At 36.1% G+C, this 21,691-nt stretch overlaps 1 protein-coding gene across 7 annotated transcripts in view; it reads right to left on the bottom strand.

The window, feature by feature from the left end:
• Positions 1 to 21,691, bottom strand: part of MYO5A (myosin VA) — a 105,785-nt gene that overhangs the window by 31,909 nt on the left and 52,185 nt on the right. For all 7 annotated transcript variants that reach the window (XM_072402366.1, XM_072402367.1, XM_072402368.1 and 4 more), the window contains exons 6-18: positions 19,427 to 19,570; positions 17,348 to 17,429; positions 15,462 to 15,569; positions 15,254 to 15,360; positions 13,975 to 14,240; positions 12,261 to 12,342; positions 11,107 to 11,247; positions 10,426 to 10,551; positions 9,062 to 9,145; positions 5,984 to 6,139; positions 3,995 to 4,092; positions 1,366 to 1,452; positions 1,175 to 1,283 (exon numbers count right to left, since the gene is read on the bottom strand). In XM_072402366.1, coding sequence (XP_072258467.1) covers positions 1,175 to 1,283; positions 1,366 to 1,452; positions 3,995 to 4,092; positions 5,984 to 6,139; positions 9,062 to 9,145; positions 10,426 to 10,551; positions 11,107 to 11,247; positions 12,261 to 12,342; positions 13,975 to 14,240; positions 15,254 to 15,360; positions 15,462 to 15,569; positions 17,348 to 17,429; positions 19,427 to 19,570 — 1,590 coding nt within the window. The remainder of the gene's footprint in view (positions 1 to 1,174; positions 1,284 to 1,365; positions 1,453 to 3,994; positions 4,093 to 5,983; positions 6,140 to 9,061; positions 9,146 to 10,425; positions 10,552 to 11,106; positions 11,248 to 12,260; positions 12,343 to 13,974; positions 14,241 to 15,253; positions 15,361 to 15,461; positions 15,570 to 17,347; positions 17,430 to 19,426; positions 19,571 to 21,691) is intronic.

Below are 21,691 nucleotides of genomic sequence, written 5' to 3'. Positions count from 1 at the left end.
CCTGCTTTGGAAAGCTAGTCAAAACCCAAGTTCATGCTAGTTCATATCCATGTCTGTAAGAAGTCAAATATCAACAGACTTTGCCATACTGGATTGCCCTCCCTAGAAACTTTTCTCCTAAATGTCTGGATCTTCTATGTTACTTGTTTCTCAAAAAGGTCTCTCCTCTCAATGTGCCCCGGGGCCTCAAAAAATATTCTCTTGTTGTTATAGAAAGATTATTGGGTGGCAAGTTTTAATTTTTTTGTCTTCCCGCTGACATCACAGAAAAAAGCAAAATAATCTATAAAACATTATATTAAAATTAGGGCATTAATGGAAAATATGAAAATGGAAAACTGATTGGATTTGTCTCTTTCCTAAGTTTTCAGTATAATAGCTGACAAAAAATCCCAAGATGTTATAAAAGCTTGCAGCTTTAATAAACTAACTTAATAGCCAATAGTGGATATCAAGTAAACACCAAACTTTCCACACTGAATGGAACCTGAAAATGACCCAAATCCTCTGACAATATTCACCTAATATGGTATATGATACTATAGTATGAACAGCTCAAATTACTTTGTAGGGACAGATAGCCTACTGGAGGCTGAGGTAGGTAAAACATTGATTGACCATAGGCACAATAGCCTTCTGGGAATATTTTGGCTGTTGAACAGTTAAGCCAGATGAATTACCTGCAATGCAGGTATCTCAATAGAAAGGAAAGAAAAAACACTGTATGTATGTGAATTCTGAGTGCCAGCTACACTAACAGGTCCCATGAGGACAGATGTGATGAAGTGATAACTAACTTAAAAAATAATAATTCTAGATGTATACCTAAAAGCACAGTAGAAATACCCATGAGTATGATTTTTTCTGCCAATGGGATTTTCATTTTGTATATCCAGCTTTATCATTCATACAGTTCAATACCAGACAGCATAGGAAACAGTGTTTCCTATGTTCAGCAGGTTATCTATCAGCATGTGTATGCTGCTCCAGAGATGAACCTCCCTCCTCAGAAATATATATGTGTGTATGTATATATATATATATATATATATATATATACATATACACACACACATACACACTGTATATATTTTTTGGAAGTCATGGAAGTCAACTTTAGAGCATTTTTAGTATGTAACATAGTTCAAAGAATAGTTCAAAGAATAAAACAAACCACAATAAGCTTCTCCAGAACATTTTTGCAGGTTTGCCTTCGGTCACTAAGGATGTCTTTCTGTTTCATCAGAACCCTGTATCTGCTGAAAAATTCTTGATATGTCCACCTAGGATACAGAAAAGGCTATGTTACATCCTTGATGCAGCTCTGCAAACTAGAGAAAACCACCAACAAATTCAGCGACTTACCTGGAGGGGAATCCGGCAGCACTAATACGGATAGTTTCTAATACACCGCATGCACGCAGCTGCTGGACTGCCCGTTTAGAATCAAACCTTATAAAAATAGAACCAGAAACCTTTACCAGAAGAACAAATGCCTGAAGCACACAAACTGCAGTTTTTAAAATAATTTTTATTTTTACTGTTTGCCCTGGTACTACCAAGACAGAAAACAACAGTAGAAAGTAGGTCATATCTACAAGACCACATCAGTGTCCAAATCAGTTAATATGATAGTCATATAAGATCACGAGGGTTCTTCATAGATTTTATGAAAACAGACTTTGTAAAGATAATGCTTGCAGCTCAGCTACATTCATTCAAGCCTGCTCTGACTTTTGTGAATGGCCACACTAGCTCATACATAACAATGGAAAACAATGGACACATTTTACAGCAGCATTGCGCTTTTCTATGGTACTTCAAATTCCCAAAGTTTAATGAATTTCTCACCTATCTGCACATTCCCTGCACATGTATTCACAGCATTGTCTGCATTTTTCTGGTTTGTAGCATATGTTAAAGATGCCCACTAGAAGTTTTGGGGTGTCTTGGAGGGGCTTGTGTTATGGTACCTTTTAGGAGGATGGGACCACCTTACCAGCAAACCTATTCTCAAAGTTTTTTTTATTTTAAAATTATGTGTCTTGTATAGTTCAGTATAGTGACCACAAATTGCAGAGGTCCCTTGACCACACAGTATAGCTTCTAATGTCTATGAAACAAAATCCTCTGTTTGTAAAGAAATGTTTAAAAGCCAATAAATAGCACAATGTAACAAGTGTTTCTGTTTATGCAGTAACCTAATGCAACTAGATTTATGTTCTTCTCACTGCTTCTCTTCTCTGCAGATTTCTATACTGACTTAATTTACCCTCTAACTGTTCCTTTTCTGCATACTTTTCTGACCTTTATTATACACAAACACATCATATCTGCACTCTCTGTTCCCCCAATGATCTATTAATGACTTACCAACATATAACATCCTTGCATGAACAACCCAAAGATTTTTCTAGGGCTCCCCTTCTCTGAAATCCCCCATCTTATTAGGCTTGATCTTCACATACATTTAAACACATTCTGACTACTTACTTCTTGAAACTAGCCTATTTTCACTGTATCACATAACCATCAATAATTAGTTAAAGTTCCATTCCCCTACTGATTGTATACTATGCTCCTCTATTTCTCAGACTGTAAGCATCATTGGGACAGATCGTCTTTTCCTCCAGTGACATAGCTTGTACTTGTTATATATGCAGGTGTATATCTCCATTCTCCTGAAGTTTGTGGTCTCTTGATATTTGTGGTCGGTCCTTACTGGTACTCCATTACCTTTCCACCAAAACTGTCCCACACCAGGACATCTTCTTCCTGTACATGCGTGGCAGGAACAGTTTTAGTGGAAAGAGTGCAAGTTGCTACCACAAAGTGCATATTGCCTGTAAAGAGATGAAGGCAAGTATTTTTCTCAGTAGGCTGCAAGCAGGAAATGGGGACAGTAATTAAAAAGACAACCAAATTAAAAGACCTAGTAATTATTTTTCCTTATTTTCAAATCATTACAAACTTTTCAGGCAAGCTGGAATAAGTGCTAGCAAAGTTTTTTTAGGTTTAGTAAATTACTTTACACACTCATACTTTTTTCTGCTAGTTTTAAAAGAATTGGAATGTAATGTGTATGCTATGGAATGGAATGGAATGTGTATTCCGAGGTTGCAGTAGCATGTCTGTCTAGCTAGACTGAACCATAGAGAGTGTTTGTAGTCTTTATTCAGACCCTAAATATATTTATCTGAAATTAGTGAACAGAATGGAAACCATACTCAAGTGAAATAGAACTGTGTTTCGCGATTTATAATATAGAGAAATCCTTTGTCAAAACTTCCAGGTCTCCCGGGAACCCCTGCTATAATTACTTTATCCACAGCTCACAGTACATTAGTGTGATGGTCTGTGGGAAGAATGTCTCTTACATTGTTGGCCAGTAAGAAGAATGTCACCCTTATAGATAGCCAAAATGTTCATTGGTGTCACTTACACCGACCTGAGTGTCACAAACTGCTCATTGTTCAAGGAACCCCTAACAACCTCTGAGGTTAATAGGGTTCAGCTGAACCTTGGTTGGGAAACACTGATATATCGAGACAACCATAAATGGTTTATTATCACCCACAACCATCAACCAGCTGCTACATTTTTCCTTTCACTAAAGTTGGATAACACAAAAAAGATGTTGAAAGCATACATAAAGCATATTACATGGAAATGCAGCTCTGACGTCTTAATGGAGAGTCAGCATTTTTCCAAAGAAGAAAACAGCTAATTCTGAAGGCAAAGCACCTGCAAAGTTCTGCTGTTTACAGATCTGTTGGTGCTTTCTGATTGACAATTAGTAGCAATGATGGCAAAGCAAAAGAGCCAGCCATCTTTACTGCTGAAATAAAATTTTCAGTGCTGCATTATGTAGTGGAAATGTTATGTTGTAGGTTTAAAAAGAAAAAGTATAAATACTAGTTAATAAAAAAGTAAAAACTGTCACGTTGTTTAGCAAACACTAAGGTAGTTTCAGATATCAATATGATCTACATACGTGAATGGATACTTGAAGTCATTTGGCTTGATGCAGCGCACATAATGTGGCGTTGTGGCATTCAGGGTCTCCATCAACAGGTGCAGAGAGTTCCTAAACTGAAATATAACAATATAGCTTCACAAAACAGTGAACAGGAAATCACACATTACAATATACAAAATAATAATGTCAATCCCATGCTAGGCATACACTATGCAATTTTATTTTTAGTTGGATCTATACAATTGACAAGTATTTTACACACCCACGTTCTTGTTTGATATTTGATCGGTATTACAATCATTTTGACGAATATAACTATTTGAAATGTAAATAATGACACAAAAAGTAGTTTCAGTTTCATTATAATGGTTAAACAATTGACAAAAATACAAAAAAAACCTCAAAAACTTTGCCCTATTAATTTCCTAATGACATTCTGTCCAAAGTCACTCATAAATATGATAATTTTTGTTAATTTAGGATTGATTGCATAGTGCATATTATCAGATTGTCAGAGGAGTTTACATATTTACCTGTGGTATTCATGGAAGGGATAAGAATGATGTTTGTATTTCATAATAATGTGATTGATGAAGCAAGGAAACGTGATGTAAATTGAACCTCAATGGTTTCTAGCGGTAACTGCTATAATTTAAATTTCCATGCCCCAATGTTTATAAGTTGGCTTATGGATCAGGATGTTACCCTTCTAATTAGGTGAGCACATAACACCAATACTTGACAGGCCTTTGTGGTCTCTGTATTTAGGTGCCCTGCAATCAATTATGTATTTTTCTGGCTCTAGGGTTGCCAATCATTTCCTTTATTACTAACAATAGTGTTTTCTCCAGCCCCTTTTAGCTGGGCGCACCATCAGGCACTTTTCAGTAACTACTCAGCTGTTTTTGGGTGGTTACTGAAGAGTTGGGTCACTATACGGTGGCTGCCACCCACCTACAATTTCTTGCCATCCAGCCTAAAAACATTTCTGGGATCAACACTGAAGAGATATTAAAAAGACAAAGGGAAAACATGACCAGGCAGAAAGCACCTAGGCAGAAATGGTAGTCAGTAAAAAAAAATGCATGTACTTGCTTTGTTACTTGAGGAGCTAAAACTCGCTTGATATTATCCTACATAGTCCCTCCTTTACTACCAAAACCAGCAATGTGTCTCTCCATTTATACTGTCCTACTAATGAGTTGTAGTCTGATATAGGGGTCAAAGGATGGAAAAAATACATCTCACACACTTAAAAATGGTAAATGCTGAAATGCGTACACTGATCAAATCAATGTAAAAGCATGACTGCTTTTGTCTTGGGGGAAATTCTGACGTGTGCAGAGGTCCCCTAATATTGTATATTGATTTTCCCATGAAGATCAATGAACAACTGATCTGGAAATGTTTCGCTCATCCTTTATCATCTTCATAGAACAAAATAGCACGGTGTGTACACCGCTATACAGTGTTCGTTCATCTGTCACTGGAACAAATCGCGAAGGATTATTTCCATTGACAGAATGTACATAGCCTCTAAGGCTGCAGTGCTGAAATGGAGGGAAGGAAGACGATGTGGGCCACCATAGACACTGACTTTAGAGCTCTTCTATTGCAGGAACCTGCCTTTAGCAGTTTTTTCTTGGTTTAATAGGGTCACCTAATATAATATTAAAGAACACATTGCATCTAAAATCCTGGGTCTGCTTTTTAAGTAAAGACTCTCCTTGCTGAAATGTACCATAAACAAATATAGAAAACTTTTGAGGTGGGTCGAACTTAGATAGTATATTTTCTCAGCACAATTTGTCATCTGTATGCAGCTAAAGATTTAACCACTGACAGAATTTTCAGCTTAAGTGTGTGAAAAGCATGCAATCCCTTGCAACTACACAATGGACCGACCTACAAAAGCTTATGCGTGCTTTCTTTTTAAATAAAACCCAGTTTTAAAGACAAGCTACAACAAAAAAAGCTACCATTAAAACATATTTTTAAGTTTACCTGATGGCCAACAGTTTTCTTATGCTCCTTGCTTGATATTTCAGGCTTTGGTTTGCGCAGGCCTGTTCGAGATAACAAAGTGCGTCCTGAGGGTGTTGCTGAAGTGGGACTTGTGGCCTGCTCATTATCTTGGAACAGTTCGGCCAGCAATTTAAACTAAAAAATACAAAACTAAAAATGACTATGCCCAGAGAGATGAACTAAAACACTGTTAAACAAACTTGGCAACATATTAGTATTTACTTGTCTATTTTTATCTTAAGATTAGTTCACAAAAGTACAAAATGAGAATATTTAAATAAAGTTTTTAAGAACCTAAATATATCCCAGAAGAAGCATATTTACATGCAGTTATTGTAAAAGCAAAGGAAAAGAAAAACAAACCATCTTGGTTTAGTTTGTTACATTTATAAAACGAAAAAGGTTAGAGTACTACTATACATAATCAGACAGGCACCCACATTTCACCCCAATTATTATTATCCCACAATATTTGGTATTGGCCCTTGAAAATGTTCTTTTTTTTTTTTTTTTTTTTTTTCAAATATATAACCACCAAAATAAGAATTTAGTTACTCTTCGGAGACACATACAAGGGACCCCAATGGGAATACTATGTACTTCTTGTGTCCCAGATACTAAACTAAGCATGTAAGCTCAGCTTGAAGGTAGAAGTAAAATGACTCATATAGCACTTTCAAACTCATTTAAAGTGTGTGGTTAGTGTGGTGCACATGCCCCTGGAAAACCGGCACATTGTCTGTTTATAAACCATTGCAAGCAGCCACCCTTTTCCCAAGCAAAAACAAATTATTCCAGGATTCTTCCTGAAAAATTACCTTCTGATGATTGTTTTTTAAACACATGGAATAAAAATAAAAAAAGAAGAAAATACAATGTAATCAGATGATGAATGAAAAAGAAATAAAACATTAGCAACATTTACAAACAATTCAACTTATTTGCTTATTTCACCCAACTTACCAGATAGTCTGACCTTTATTTAAGAAAACAAAAAAAGTCTTATACCACTTGTATAGTATTATCCTCCAATCCAGACCTGGTGCCACACTGCTTCTTTCAACCTCATGTTATAATCACTATGACATTCCAGAGGGGGGAGACAAACCTCAGATAAGGAAAAACCTTTAAATTTACTCAAAACAAATAAAAAAAAAATTGCCATAGCACTTTCAGGGTAGTATGATGACAAAACACATTTAGTAATGTCACCCTGTAAAAAAGAAGTCAGTGGGGATGCTCATTCTTTGAAAAACAAGCAAGTAAATTCTGCATGTTGGAGCTGACTGAGCACCTTAATATGCCAGTTACGTTTAAACTTTGTTTAAATAATAATAATACCAATAAAGGGTTTGTTGAAAGTCATAAACTGTTTGATAGATATGTATGTTACATGAAATATTAAAGTTGTATGCAATACTATTTAACAGCACTGCAGTGCATACACAGTATTCATAACAGCACCAATGCCCTTGACATATTGTCGACATATTGTCGACAGGCGTTTGTTCAGTTTGATTCGATTTTACATTTCCATACAATACTACAGAAATACAAGACCTATATAAAGCAGGTCAAAACGAAGGCTAAAAAGCAGTTTAAATGCAGATAACTGATGCCATTGTCATAAGCTCAAAGGCTGCTGACACTAGACCTTTGTGTATTTGAGAAAAAAATGTATACCACTGTGAAATCTGTTTTTAACTGCAACAACTTTTTAACACAATAAATTCCGATCTTTATATTGCAAAAAATATGTTACAATGTTCTTAAATTACAATCATTGAACATATGGAATGATGGAATTGGAATGATGTTATACCATTACTAAAAGAAGGAGGCAGTCTATAATTAATCTGCATGTGATGTTCACATCTAGCGACTTGTATGCCATGGGAATCACTTTAATTTTGTCCTAAATCCGTAAATCATATCTTAATTTATTTACTATTGTGTTTTTAGGCATTTATATCCTATATGATTGAACTCTTAAGTTAGGTACACACGTGCAATAATCGAACAACTAACGATTATTTTGAACAATCGTATTGTGCACAATTCTGTACACGCTGTAACGATACAATTGTTCAAATATAATCCACCAATAATGTACACACGCTAGATACGATTGTTTGAACGATGCAGGAAGTGACATAAAAAGGAGAAAGTGTATCGCAGGACCATCCACGATCACTGAACGATCGTACACACAATAGATAGGGAATGATCGTCGCCCAATCAGATCCGCCGAGACAGTCGTTTGTTTCCAGCAACAATCCTTGTTCATCAACTTCGCTGTGCACTTTTTTTGTTAGTGATTATCAGAAAAACAGTCGTTAGTTTTCAGCGATAAATATTGAGCATGTGTACGCAGCTTTAGAGTATACTTTGCTCTTTGTAACAGCCTCATCATTCTTTAACTTTACACTTTTAATACTTATTACTATACAAAGCAGTGACCAGATGTAAAGACTTTGAGATATGAGGTTCAAATTTAATTCATTAATAGCTGTAGAAGCTACACCTTTGCTACAACCTTGCAAAGCTTTCATTTGCATGCATTGTTTTCAGATTTAAATGACCTATGTTTGGAACATTGCTAATTTCAGGAGAAGTTGTTTTCCATTAATAGACATAATTGATGTGCACTGCTAATTAGTAATCAACCTATGATAATAATTTAATTACGTTTTGTACACACCTGGTATTACCTAACTCATTAAGTCAGTGAAAGAAACACATTTATAAATGCCTGACAAGTGGATATGTGGCCCACAAGAGGGCCTTCTCTACCTATGAGGAGAGGCATCATATCACATGATGGTAACTATCAAGGCCACAGAATGATATTTAAACAGATTAATCTGTAGAGGAAAAAACAGTTGGTTGAGATGATGTTAAGATATCTGCATCTCAGTGTTGAACTAACACGTTATAAAGAAAGGCAATGTGAATGAACAATGTTTAATAAGTGATGTTATAATACAGATACATCAAAAAGGAGATGCAGAAAAAAAAAAGATTTCTAATAGGTTCACTATATTATGCTTTACCAACCTTACTAGCTTTCAAGACTTTAACTTGCTCTTCAAACACCGTATCTTTGTTCTTTTCAAGAAAGCCTTCACACTGATATTCAACCTGACGAAGACGTTAATATTGTTACAGTAATAATTAACTGAGAATAATTTTACTAAACACTGTTTACTTATTATCTAAATAGAAAAACACACCCCCCTGGGATTTTTTTATTTGTATATTGATAAAAAATGGTTATTTGTTTCCACAACAATATGCACAATAAGAAAAATAAGTTACAGGTAGCCCATCTGTTCTCTTAGTATGTTGTAGCTGTCAAAGTTTAGACATAGCATGCCTATGACAAATTATTTGGGGTATCTAATTTTGGGTGACTGGCTAATCCTACTCTCAAAACACATAAACACACACAATTTGTTCCCTCACACCCAGTAATCTATAATCTTCTAAAGTGAAAGAGGTATGAGAATGGATGCTGTTCAACCAGTTGCAGATTAGTTGTCAATGTAGGAAAGGAATTCCTACATTGGAATTCACAGCAACCATACCATAAAATAAGGTTTTGCATCTAGTGGAGCAGATTGAATGACATGAAGTAATCCCATAGATAATGCAAAGTACATTTGATTCACCACATCACTAGAATTATATTCTAGTGCTTATAAGGAATACTGAACAACACACAGAAAAGAGTAGTATAATGCACCTAATAAAACCCTAAATATGTACATACAGAAAACACAAAACATATCCACGATGCATACCTAAAATGGGAAAGGGGAATGGGTGGTATACCATTTATGCAGAGTGACCATGGCTTTCTTTTTTTTTTTAGTGCTAGGACTTCTCCCCCACTCTCTTTAGGCGTTCACAGGTTAGACTTTTGTCGTTGGAAAGGATTTTTCACAATTCTTTCCAAAAATAAAAGACTGCAAGATGCATGAATGAGCTTTGTTCTGTTCTATGAAGGGGGTGGGGGGGTGGGGGGGGGGGGCAAGTGAATGCCACCCCGCCGTGCTCTCTTCTCTTCACTTGCATTGCGGCTGTTCCTCATTCGTGGATCCACCAGGACAAATCCACGAACAACGTCAGACAGCCCCTGTACATACAATTCTCGTCCGATACTAGCCCTGAAACGATAATCGGACGAGAATCATCTGACGTGTGTACGTAGCCTTAGTCAATTGACACTGAGCCAATAATTCTCTTTATATGGCCAGTAATTAAATGGTGGGCTACATATGGCTTTTAACAAGAGGTGTTTGGCAACTCAAGCTACCAATGAAAACATCTATCTGCAGCGAACCATGTGTGCCCATCAAAGAAATAAAAATCTGGAGTGACCACTGACTAACTAGATTTAAACTACATTGTATTTTTACCTTGTCTGCAAAGTGCTTGATAATAAACGCTACATTAGACAAACGTGGTTTTTCAAATAAAGGGCAGGTCTTGAGGTGGGTATTGTATAATTTCTGGGCCCATGTGTTATCCGAACCTTTGGGCATCTGCAAAATCAAAAGCATAGGAATTATTTATCAAAAATAAAACTTCAAATACCTAAACGTGATATACTTGAAATAGATACAATAAATGAGAACTAAAGTTGCATGAACTCAGAATAGCTGGTGGAGCCCAACAGCTGTTGTTTCTACTGTCACTTCTGCTCTCTGCAACTCTCTTCTAGAAAGCAGCGGCTTTTTAGTACACTATATGTGGCGGAGACTTCTTCAGTCATGTGTATGTGTAGTACATACACCATAATAAAGTAATTGATACTAAGCAAAACAAAGCTAAAGAATAAACCATGAACCAATTCCAATCATGTTTACCAGCATTTAACCAGCTTTAATACTATGTATTTAGCATCTGCTCTGTCACAAAATTATTGTAAATCAGAATAAGAATCAAATTAATACAACACTAAATCAATATAGCAATGGATAAACTTGGATTCATGGCACAGCATGACAGCTGTAGATGAAGGCTTCTTTGGCTTTCCAGAGCAGTGTCTATCAGATTTCTTAGTCTTGTGATACATTGTAAGCAGATGGCCCTCCTACCTTACATTCTTCATCAAGTAGGTCCAGGATACCCATTTTGGCTTCTATGAGATTGATGCAGGGCTGGTTGTCATAAAAGTCAATTAAAGTCCATGGGATTTGTTCCTTCATGTACTCTTCTTGTTCCAACTTAAAAACATGCTGCACACAAAGCAGAAACATGTGTTCATAGGAATGTAATACTACAAAATGCAGGTGTGGGCCTTGGGTAAAATTCATGGAAGACAGGTATGGTGTCAAATACCCTTAGCAGAAAAACCAACAGAGAAGATTCCAATTTCTGGAACTCTAATGTCAAGTAACCACATGAAAGTGAAATATATATATATATATATATATACGCTATGCTATAAATGTACTGAATAGGAGATAAATGTAGTAGCCTAGGGTTATTAACTCCTTTTCCTTTAATTGTTAAAGTGAAAGTGTAATAACTGCAGACAGAACTGCCCTTAGTAAATAGCATACTTGACATAAAGAGATACTTCAGTATATCAGTTAGCATAAAAGAGGCTCATATCCTAACAACGAAGGCGAATAAGGATTCTTTTTTCCAAGAGTAAAAAAAGGCATGTGATTGAAATTTAGATCCTTAATAATGCCATCTTACATTATCAGATAGCTTGGGGGATTGCAAGTGGAAAACATCTTAAGAGCAAAAAGAAATGGTAATGGAAATAAACATAAATAATGTGTTATTGAAATTATCCTAAAATATACGAGACAGATATAACCTTGACATAGACTGTGATTTAATCAACTGGGTAACAAAGGGTTTATACAAAGGATATGCTTTTATGTAAAGGTATATGTCTTGGGCACATACATTTTTCTTACTTTGAAGAGATTTCTCTCACTTCCTGTTGGGTCTATGGGACAGTAGTGAAATAAAATCTCAAAAGAGTGACACAGAAAACAAACAAACAGGGGTTGTTTATATATGTTTATAATATGTTTATTATAAAACATGGTTGTAGATATCCTATACATGTGCTGTGCACTGAGGAAACATATGCTGCAATTCTTTTGCTAAGCTGGTACACATATGAGGATTCAGATTGCCGACTTTACCTGCTCCATTGAGTTTTAGTAGCAGGTAAGCAATGATGGCCTACAGGCTTGATGAGCAGAAAATTAAATGAGCGACTACTCACCAGATTAAATTGCTGCTGCAACTTCTCATTCGCATAGTTGATACAGAACTGTTCAAAGCTGTTTATCTCAAACGTTTCAAACCTAATAAACAGTGAATATATATGTACATTTTTCAGACATTACAATCATAAGTATTCATTAAAACTCTGAATACTGAAAAGACAATGATGAGGCTTTACCATTTAAACTACTGGCTTAATTAAACTGACCTGATAGCCATGTTTAAAGCACTGACCTACTAATATGTGACAAGTTTTATTTGCAAACATAAATCAAACAACTCAAATAATTTGGTTTTATATGTGTATAATAAAATGTGAAGCTTTTGTTCTATATATTAGTATAGCTTTAAAAAAAAGGATGAGCGCACACATGTATACACACAGTGATGACTGGTTGCCCTATAAACAGCAGATATTACTCATAAATGTTTAATAAGCATCTGACACAGTCAAAGTGACATGGCTCTCATCATTTTTTGTCAATTTCAAAATATTCAATTTAGGAGCCATATAATATATGTATATATGTACTTGCAGAAAATGTACTTATATATAACAAAAATAAATATCTAAGGGTAGGTAGACTGCAATACATTTTTGCTCTTTTAGTTATCTTTTAAAAAGGCTCCTATTTATCTCTAAAGAAGTTCATCTAAACAGGGATGGGATCAGCTTCATTAGTAGCAGATGGACGTAAACAGAACATACAGATCTATAAAGCTATGTTTGGACTGGCAGCGGAAATAGATCCAAGGTGCCAGCTGCCTGCACCACTGTGTTGGTTCTTAAAGAACCAGTGTTAGAATATTTTACAGCGGATGGTACCACTCACTGTTGCCAATACTTATTATCCACGAGCAGCTGAAGATGAGTATCTCAGCAGATGCTCAGTTTGGGGGTGTGAAGAAACAGTAACTGCATTTTTACTTTAATATATAGGGGACAATAGGAGCTTAAAACTAATAGTTAAAATGCCTTTTTTGTTTACAAATTGAAGTTAAAGTAAACTTGCCAAGAAAGAAATACTGGGTATGTAATTGCTAACCTTCTAAAAAAATACTAGTTGCTTGGATGTCATGTTCACAGATTTAACTTGCTTTCTGAGTTACCAGAAAAATGATACAGATCAGAGAAGTAAACTCATGTTTCCATAATTGTTCTAGGTCAATAAGCCAAAGTATTGAAATTAGTGGATGAGGATGATGGCCAAAGAACCTACAGATCAGAGAGTGAGGTCAGAAATTACAGCCTTTGTATTTTTTTTTCATAAGATATTTCCTTTATAACTACATTTTAGCTTGTATAAATATACAATTATGTTTCTCATATAGACCAGTTAGAAGGCTTGGTATAAAGGGATTGTATGTCGAGTTTTTAATGGCTTAGGATTGTAAATGATAGAAATAGAGAAATGCCAAGCAATTGTTTTGTACATAATGTAAAAACATTAAATGTGGTACTTGATTTTCCCTATATCCAATAAGACTCAAAGCACAAAAATATCACTAAAGATGATCATTTTTTTTTTTAGTATTTATTAGCTGTAGGCACCTGTTCACAGGGCAATATAGCTATCCTGCAAAGAACTTGTAATACTGTGCAAAATACTTGTGTATGGTTTTCCCTTAATATACAGCTTTGCACAGCCCTATTAGCACATGGACATAATTACCTAACAGCCTTTTAGATTATTAAAGAACTAAATGTTTACCCGTAGATATCAAGGACTCCAATGAATGAATTCTGTTTGGCAGATGACAGCAAGGCTTTGTTGACATGAGATACAATCCAGTTGAAGAGGTTCGCATAGATATGTTTGGACAGGGCATCTCTAGCATTGGTAGCTTGCAGTCGGGAGATTGGTTTGATGTAGGTTTCAGCTGCCGTTACAAGCTTCCGATGGCAGAGCCAGTGTGACATCTCTTCATAATCCACTCCCATTAAATCACAAAATATAATAAGAGGTTCATGTTTTGGCTGCAACATAAGGAAAATGGTATTTTAAGAACTATCAATTCATATCAGTTCTGGAATTAGAAAAAGAAATGGTTGAAAATGACCAATAATACTGAAAAACAATGGGAGAAATAATTCATCAGGACTATACAAAATATCACCTCTTAAACTGTATGGTGGATGTGGATTACACTTGCAAAGAGCAACCAGTGTCACCAGGATAGTTCTGGCACTCACGGATATTCTTTAGAAAGCTGGGTGAAAATCTTAGTATTAGATATGAGATACACTGAATATTTAAAGTGGTATGTGTTGGCATATTTAATGTCCACAACCTGCTACCCAGTGCTGGCTATGGCAAAGTCTCTTTATTATTATGGGGGCACAAAGAAGATATAGGGGAATCCAAAACACCGGTCAAAGCTGATTAACCATAGAAGAATTTGACAAACATTTGTTACTGTCATAAGACCGATGTCCTCAACATGCACTTGCAGGTTTTAGAAAGATCATTAGTGTTTTATGCCATCTGAGCCTGAGAAAAGCCATAACAACTAACACAAACAAGCTATTTGTATTTCTGATCAGGGAAGCAAAATCACAATGCTTTACTACCCTTCGCTCTCATTTGCTATCTTTTTGTCAGAGTTCTTTTTATTGAAATCACTGTATAAACTTCACCTTTGGGAGAGTAGTAAATTGGTGGCTGGGGCTCCTTGCCTTAGTTCCAATCTGTGCTACAAGGTAGCATGAATAGCCCGGAGCAGTGATCAACTTTAATAGTTAAAATTACAAATAGTCTTTTGAGAATGTTTTAGTGGTGCAGATGGGAGGCAATGTATTAGCAAGATGTGACTTCAGAGGGCTGCTGTTGTACACATGGAGTTTTAACTTGTTGTAATATTAGCTGCATGTAGGATAGATGCTGAAAGGCAGGAGAGGTTTTAAGATGTGTCAAATCTAGTAAATGTTAGAAAATGACACAGTTTTAGAGTTATATGGAACTTGTACACAGTAATTAAAATTATACTTACAGGAACTAAACAACTGTCTGAATCTCGAGCTTTAAATTCCACATTCCCAAAATGAAGTATAGAAGCTAAAATTCGAAAGATTCCCAACTGGTACTGGTCACCAATACCTACAACCAAATGTACAGTTCAGAATAATTGTATAGCTCATGTAAAAAACGCAAACAAGCAGCTCATAAGCTGAGGTAAGAGCTATAAAAATGTACATTACCTAATAGTGCACAGGCTTGCCGGGTGTTTCTTAGTTCTTTTGCATCATCAACCCCTTCAATCACTGGGCTTCTTCCTTGTTTTGTGTAATGGAAACTGTTAGCACTCCCTATGCAAAGAAAATGTACATTATTTTAAAAGTCACTTTCTGTTCTAAAAGTAAAAGAAAGAGAGAAAAAAAGAAAAGGGGAGGCATTTGTGACACTAAATTAATCCAGGTAAAAACAATGACTTATTTATTCTAAGATGTTCACAAAAATGATCACGGTCATTTTCTCCCACTTGTCCACTCCCTACCCTGTCCACTATATTTAGACTGGCAAGGAGGTTGTGTTCAGTTACTACTTCCTCATGCCAGTGAGCCATAGAAGACACCACAAGTAGCTTCTACCTGCTGCAGCTCCATAAAGAATGAATGGGGACAGCAGTAAGGGGTACAGTACCTCCTACTGCCACCTGCTTTCAAATCTGCAGACATTGCTTCTTAAAGAACCAGCACTGAGGGCAAGTGACCGAGAGGCTGGCAGGTAGCCAACTTGTGGGAGCTGTGCAGGAGAGCTTAGGGCTAATTCACATTGGCTGAGAGGTTGTAGTGTGTTTACTGCTTCTGCGAACCAGGAAACACTACCCCTTGGAGAGAGGCTACATGTAGCTTCTTCCTGCGACAGCCCCCAAAGGGAATAAATAGGGACAGTAGAGAGTGGTACTAGTGACACTCACTGCTGCCAGCTATGCAGAATCTGTTTCTTTTTGACCTAGGACTTCTGGGCAAGTGCTCGAGCACCCACTGCATGGCAAGATGCGAGTTACGTGGTGCCGTGCAAAATACTGCAATAAAGAGGCAGCTGTAAACCTGCCCTTAAACCCGAGGCAGGTCTGAACCTAACCTTAGAAATGTACTTGTACAATGTGGAGCATTGTACAGATTAGGTTGCATCTAAATTAGAAGAAATTGAACATTACAGCTAAAGCCCATAAAACCCTTCTATATGAGGGTACATTATGCAGTTTTCGAAAAAAAGAATCAATATCTTCAATGCAGTTTTTTTCTTTTTTTTCATTTTTTATGTAATTGTCACGTATACAGAATGAAAAAAACAAAGAGATATAAAATGGAGTTAAAATGAGCTCCAGACAAATCCCTTTTGCTATAGTGAATAAGGGTTACAAGCCTTCTGTGTGACCTAAGATCGCCAGTGTTCAAATTAGAGGAGGAAAGCCACTGTCCATTATACCACAAACTCTGAAAACAGATAACTATTATTTAACACACACATTTTTAACGATATTTCCATCAATCTTATCTTTAACAATAATGGATTAACCATATTTTATAAAACCAAAGCAAACAAATGTCAGTCTCCAGAAGTTTATGGTTGTTTACCTATTGAAAACCTAGAACTGATTGCTGTGGGTTAGTCCCTATCTATATTCTGCACTTAATGTATGGGCAACAAAACTTATGCAGCACATCTGTGTAATTCATGCACAATTTCACGTTTTGTGTTCTTTAACACAGAACAATTCTTGATGACCTGCCAAATATCCAATGAGTTCTTACTTTATTTTTGAGCAGACAACATTGCTTCTGTTGCACTAAAAGCAAAGGCAGTGTTGTCCTCTACAGCACTACAAAGCTATGTGTACAATGTTATAGATATGAGGAGATCTGCAGTCCACCTGAAGATAATAGGGCTGGGCTGACAACAATGCTTGGCATTTCAGTGTAGCAGAAGCACAGATAAAACATAAGCTTGAGACGTGCTTGATTTCTGGCAGATAACAGGTATTTTTGTACCAAGAGCATTTTAACCCTATGAATTATACAATTAAACTTTAGTATTTTACCATAGGAGCTTTTTTTTTTTAACAGTATTAAGAACATACCCAGTTTAAGAATGCTGAATTCTGGTAATGAAGCTGATGCACACAGCTGATAAAATATATGATAATTTCTCTCTTCCTCCGCCTAAAAAAAAAAAAGTACCAACATGAAAAAAAAGAGGAATATACAGATTACTGGAAAGCTGACGAGTTGCATTTAGCATTTTGCTTGAAGCGGCCTTAGGCTCAGCAAGCATTAAATCTCAAGTACACATTGTACATGTGCTAAGCAATATAGAGAAACTGAATCAGCACTTGGATGAAGAATATGAAACACCATACACTTGGGTTCTGAATATCTGGATTCACTTGGGCTTTGGAATCCATTTTATTTTTCAAGACAAAAATGCAATGTAGGTTACAGTTGTGAATTTTGGCAGAATATTCAATTATAAAGAGATAAAAAAAAAACTGCTCTAAAAGATATCAGTATATCAAAAGTCCTTAAACCACCCCAAAATGTTTTGGTAGAAAGAATGGACTACTTTGTACTTTTTTCTCACGTCTTAGAATTTCATTTTGAAAATGTAGGAATATTTTCTGCTGCCTCTTCTAACTAATTGTGCTTTGATGGGTCATCACTATTTGGATAGGTAGCTTACTAGAATTGTAAAGAAATGCAATATGAGAACTGTACATACAGAATCATTTTATATCTTACAAAGCAGTTCAATGTAGTCACAATAAGGGGCCATTCTGGTGATTCCATGACCTGTGGCCACCTAATCAAGAACAGAGAAACGTTGTATTGTATTACCTTGCAGGCTTGCCCACAGTATATATATATATATATATATATATATATATATATATATATATATATATGGTCGCCAACCAGTGGTCCATGGACCACTAGTGGCCTGCAAGAAAATTATGGTGGCCCACAGAAAAATGTGGACATTATTTGCAATTTTTATATTTTATTATTATTATATTTTAGAAATTTTATTTAATATATTTTAGAAATGTATTTATCTTTAAAAAAAAAAATATTCATTTACAATTATGGGATTTACAATTATGAATTTAGTGGTCCATGAGGTCCGAAAGGTTGGCAACTGCTGGTTTAGGTGATAAAAAAATGATAATCTTTGCTAGCAATTTGCTAGAAACATAATCTTTATTAGCCTTTGATATAATGATAATCTTGTCCCTTATTTACATAAAGCAACACCAACCCGACATTTTCCTGCTGAACAGCATGTATATACATCGCCTGGGTGGTTTTTAATAGTTAAAAGATGGAACAAAAATATCATCAGAAGGGACTTTTCTTCCTTAAAAAGGTATGTGTATAAATGTACAGAATTATTCACATACCTTTTATTTGTCTCTACATGGCATTCTGCAGATTTTTCACATTTTTGCTTGTTCATTCAGTCTGTCCCCTACTTGAATCATTTTTGATTTAGTCACTTTCCAGCTCTGCTGGGTATCCTGGCATTCCCTGGGGGGGTTTGGGACTAAACTCCTGTACACATGCCATCAAGATGGCCGCACATGGGAACCAGAAAGAGGAGAAGAAAGACTATTGCGGTCCCCTAACAGTGGATGGGTGAGGGTATTTTATTGCAAAAGGGACAGCCTCTGCCGGGTCACAATTTTTGAAGTTAACAATTTCTTCTGCTTTAAGTACACATGTACTCGTTTAAGTGCTGCAGCACTTTATCCATATTGATGTAAAATTTTACAAGGTCACAGGTGTAGACAAACATTTTTGAGCAATACTAAAATAAGTTATCAATGCCTACCACTACTTTATTGACCTGAGGGTCCTTATTGCATTGAAGCTCTAAACAGCTTTGAGGCACTCCAGAACAAGAAATAAAGTGGTTATGTTATTTTTTGGGCTAAATGAAAGTTATAAGTAATTTAGTAGTCATAAAGCTTATAGGTTTCTTTTACCTTAAGAAAGTACACAGTGCAAATAACAATTCTCAAAGGAAAGTGCTATAAAAACAGAAAATAGCTGTTAAGCTATAAACATGAAATATGTTCTCTTTAGGGTGTTCTTTGCTTTTTACAAGAAACAAACACAAACCTAAGCTATATTAAATAAACATTCTCTTACGGGAAACTTACCTGAAAAACCACACGAGATTTCTCCAATAAATATGTCCTCATATGAGCACCAATGATCCGGTACCTCTTATCAAATCCAATCTCTATATACTTTCCAAAGCGACTGCTGTTATCATTTCTAGTAGTCTTTGCATTTCCTATGGCCTGGGATAAACAGTGAAGATCACGTAAGTCATCAAAATATGCGGAATGAAAATATTCATTACTCCTATTACCACTATACACATACCAGGGTTACATGCCATTCTAACACAGGGTCAAGTCAACCTAATCTGAAATGTATTTGTTTATAGGTGATTTCAATTAAACTGACTGAAATCAATCCTTAGCAGACTTGTTTTGTTAGAAAACATTAATTCTTGTATTGAAATATGCATGCTCAGCTCAATATAAATACATATGATTATGCTCAAATGCCCATAAACGTCCAAAAATCTATCAGGGATCCCCAGATCCAGTCCTCCAGGAAAATGTGAAAACAAAATTCTATCTCTTTGCACGCATTTTTATGCATCTATAAAGGAAATAGATGGATAGTGTTCCTCAAGGATTGGAGTTGAGGATCCCTGCTTTATGTAGACCGCAGGACAAGCTCCAGCCCAGCTCACTTCTTTTATTTACATACATTTATTAAATTATAAAGTTACATCAGCCTGTATTTATTGAGTCTACAAAAGACAGCAAGTCTACACAAGACAGCAAATGTGTAAACCCATGAATGTGCTCTATTTTTGTCATTTTGCCAAGTATGAAAGAGATATATTTTGATTATAAGCATTTAAAAGTTTTGCAGTTTAAAACAAAATTATGAGAACACAAAGTAAAACAGATGACCAATTTGAAAATTTTTTAGATGATGCAACAGTTTGCAAATCCAATTAGAATGAAGAAATACTCAAGACTAGAAAATACATTATTACATTGCTACAATACAGTAAGGTACACTGTGGTATAGATCTACTGAACAGTGTCAGTCAGGTACCATTGTTTCTTCAGAAATGCTTGGAGTATGATTTTCTTGTGTACTCTTTGTCTGGATTGTCGCGGTACAGCATCCAGCAGTAGTCAGCCATTAACTGAATGTCCTGGTGAAAGCGTTCTCCTTGTTCGTCACTCACCATACCAAGATTTTCCAGGAAGAATGTGAGTGCAGAAATGTATTTTTAATGACCTGCGACAATCCAGTTTCTGGTATGAATCAAGCAGATTCTGAACTCCTTCCTTGTATGCAGGAGACTTATGGTTGCCCAGGAAATTTTCACACAGACACTTGAATGCATCCCAAGCTTCTAGCTCAGCTGCTGAGAGAGATTGTTTAACATCATCCCGCAAAACAGACTTGATGTGTGGCCCTATAAATATCCATTTCTTCATTTTTGCAGTGCTTATGTGTTTGGAAATTTCTCAACAAGGTACTGCAAACCCATGGAGTTTGATTTACCCATGGCCTTTACAAGGTTCTTCATCAAGCCTAACTTGATATGGAGAGGTGGTAGAAAAATTGTATGCGGATCAACCAGAGGCAGAAACTTGACACTGCTTGTTCCGGGCTTATAGGTATCTCTTGGTAGCCAATCACACTTGACATATTGGTCTCCCGTAGATCAGCTGTCCCTCAGGCATAGGAAACAGCAATATTTTGTGAATCCTCCTTGCATTCCTATCAGCAAAGCCAATGACCTTTAGATCCCTACAGATGTTCCACTGGTGTGTTTTATACTGGATTGCTTCAAGTAGTAACTTCATGTTGTCATAGAACTCCTTTAGGTTAACGGAATGGGCAATCGGTAAACTTGGTTTGGAATTACCATTATGCAGTAAGACTGCTTTCAAACTCTTTAGAGGAATCAATGAAGATATGCCATTCAGATGGAACATGCTCTTGTGACAAATTGTTAAAGATTGCATTTATATCATGACAGTAGCACAGTGAGCAATCACTAGTAAAGAACGTTGTCAAGTTATGATTTTGTTTTCTGTAGTGAGTTACAGTTACACCCTTTGAATGCAAGTGCTTCTGTTTAGGCCTTGAAGCAAGTAGTTCTGCTTTGTCTTTGGAGAGATTTAGATCACAAACGAGATCATTCAGCTCTGCTTGTGTAAAGGTCTCTGGCTCTGAATCTTCATCGGGCAAGTAGTCAGAATCAGATGATTCGGGGTTGTAACTGGCTGCAACTCCAGCGCATTCCTCATCACCTTCCACAGAAGTCCATCATGTGGCGGTACCAGGACTGGCAATGAATCATCATGGGGAACAGGCCTAAT

Source organism: Pyxicephalus adspersus, chromosome 2 (genome assembly GCF_032062135.1).
Source record: "Pyxicephalus adspersus chromosome 2, UCB_Pads_2.0, whole genome shotgun sequence".
Classification (NCBI taxonomy): Eukaryota; Metazoa; Chordata; class Amphibia; order Anura; family Pyxicephalidae; genus Pyxicephalus; species Pyxicephalus adspersus.
The sequence above is the reverse complement of the archived record's forward strand: the minus strand, read 5'-3'. Positions and strand labels throughout refer to the sequence as shown.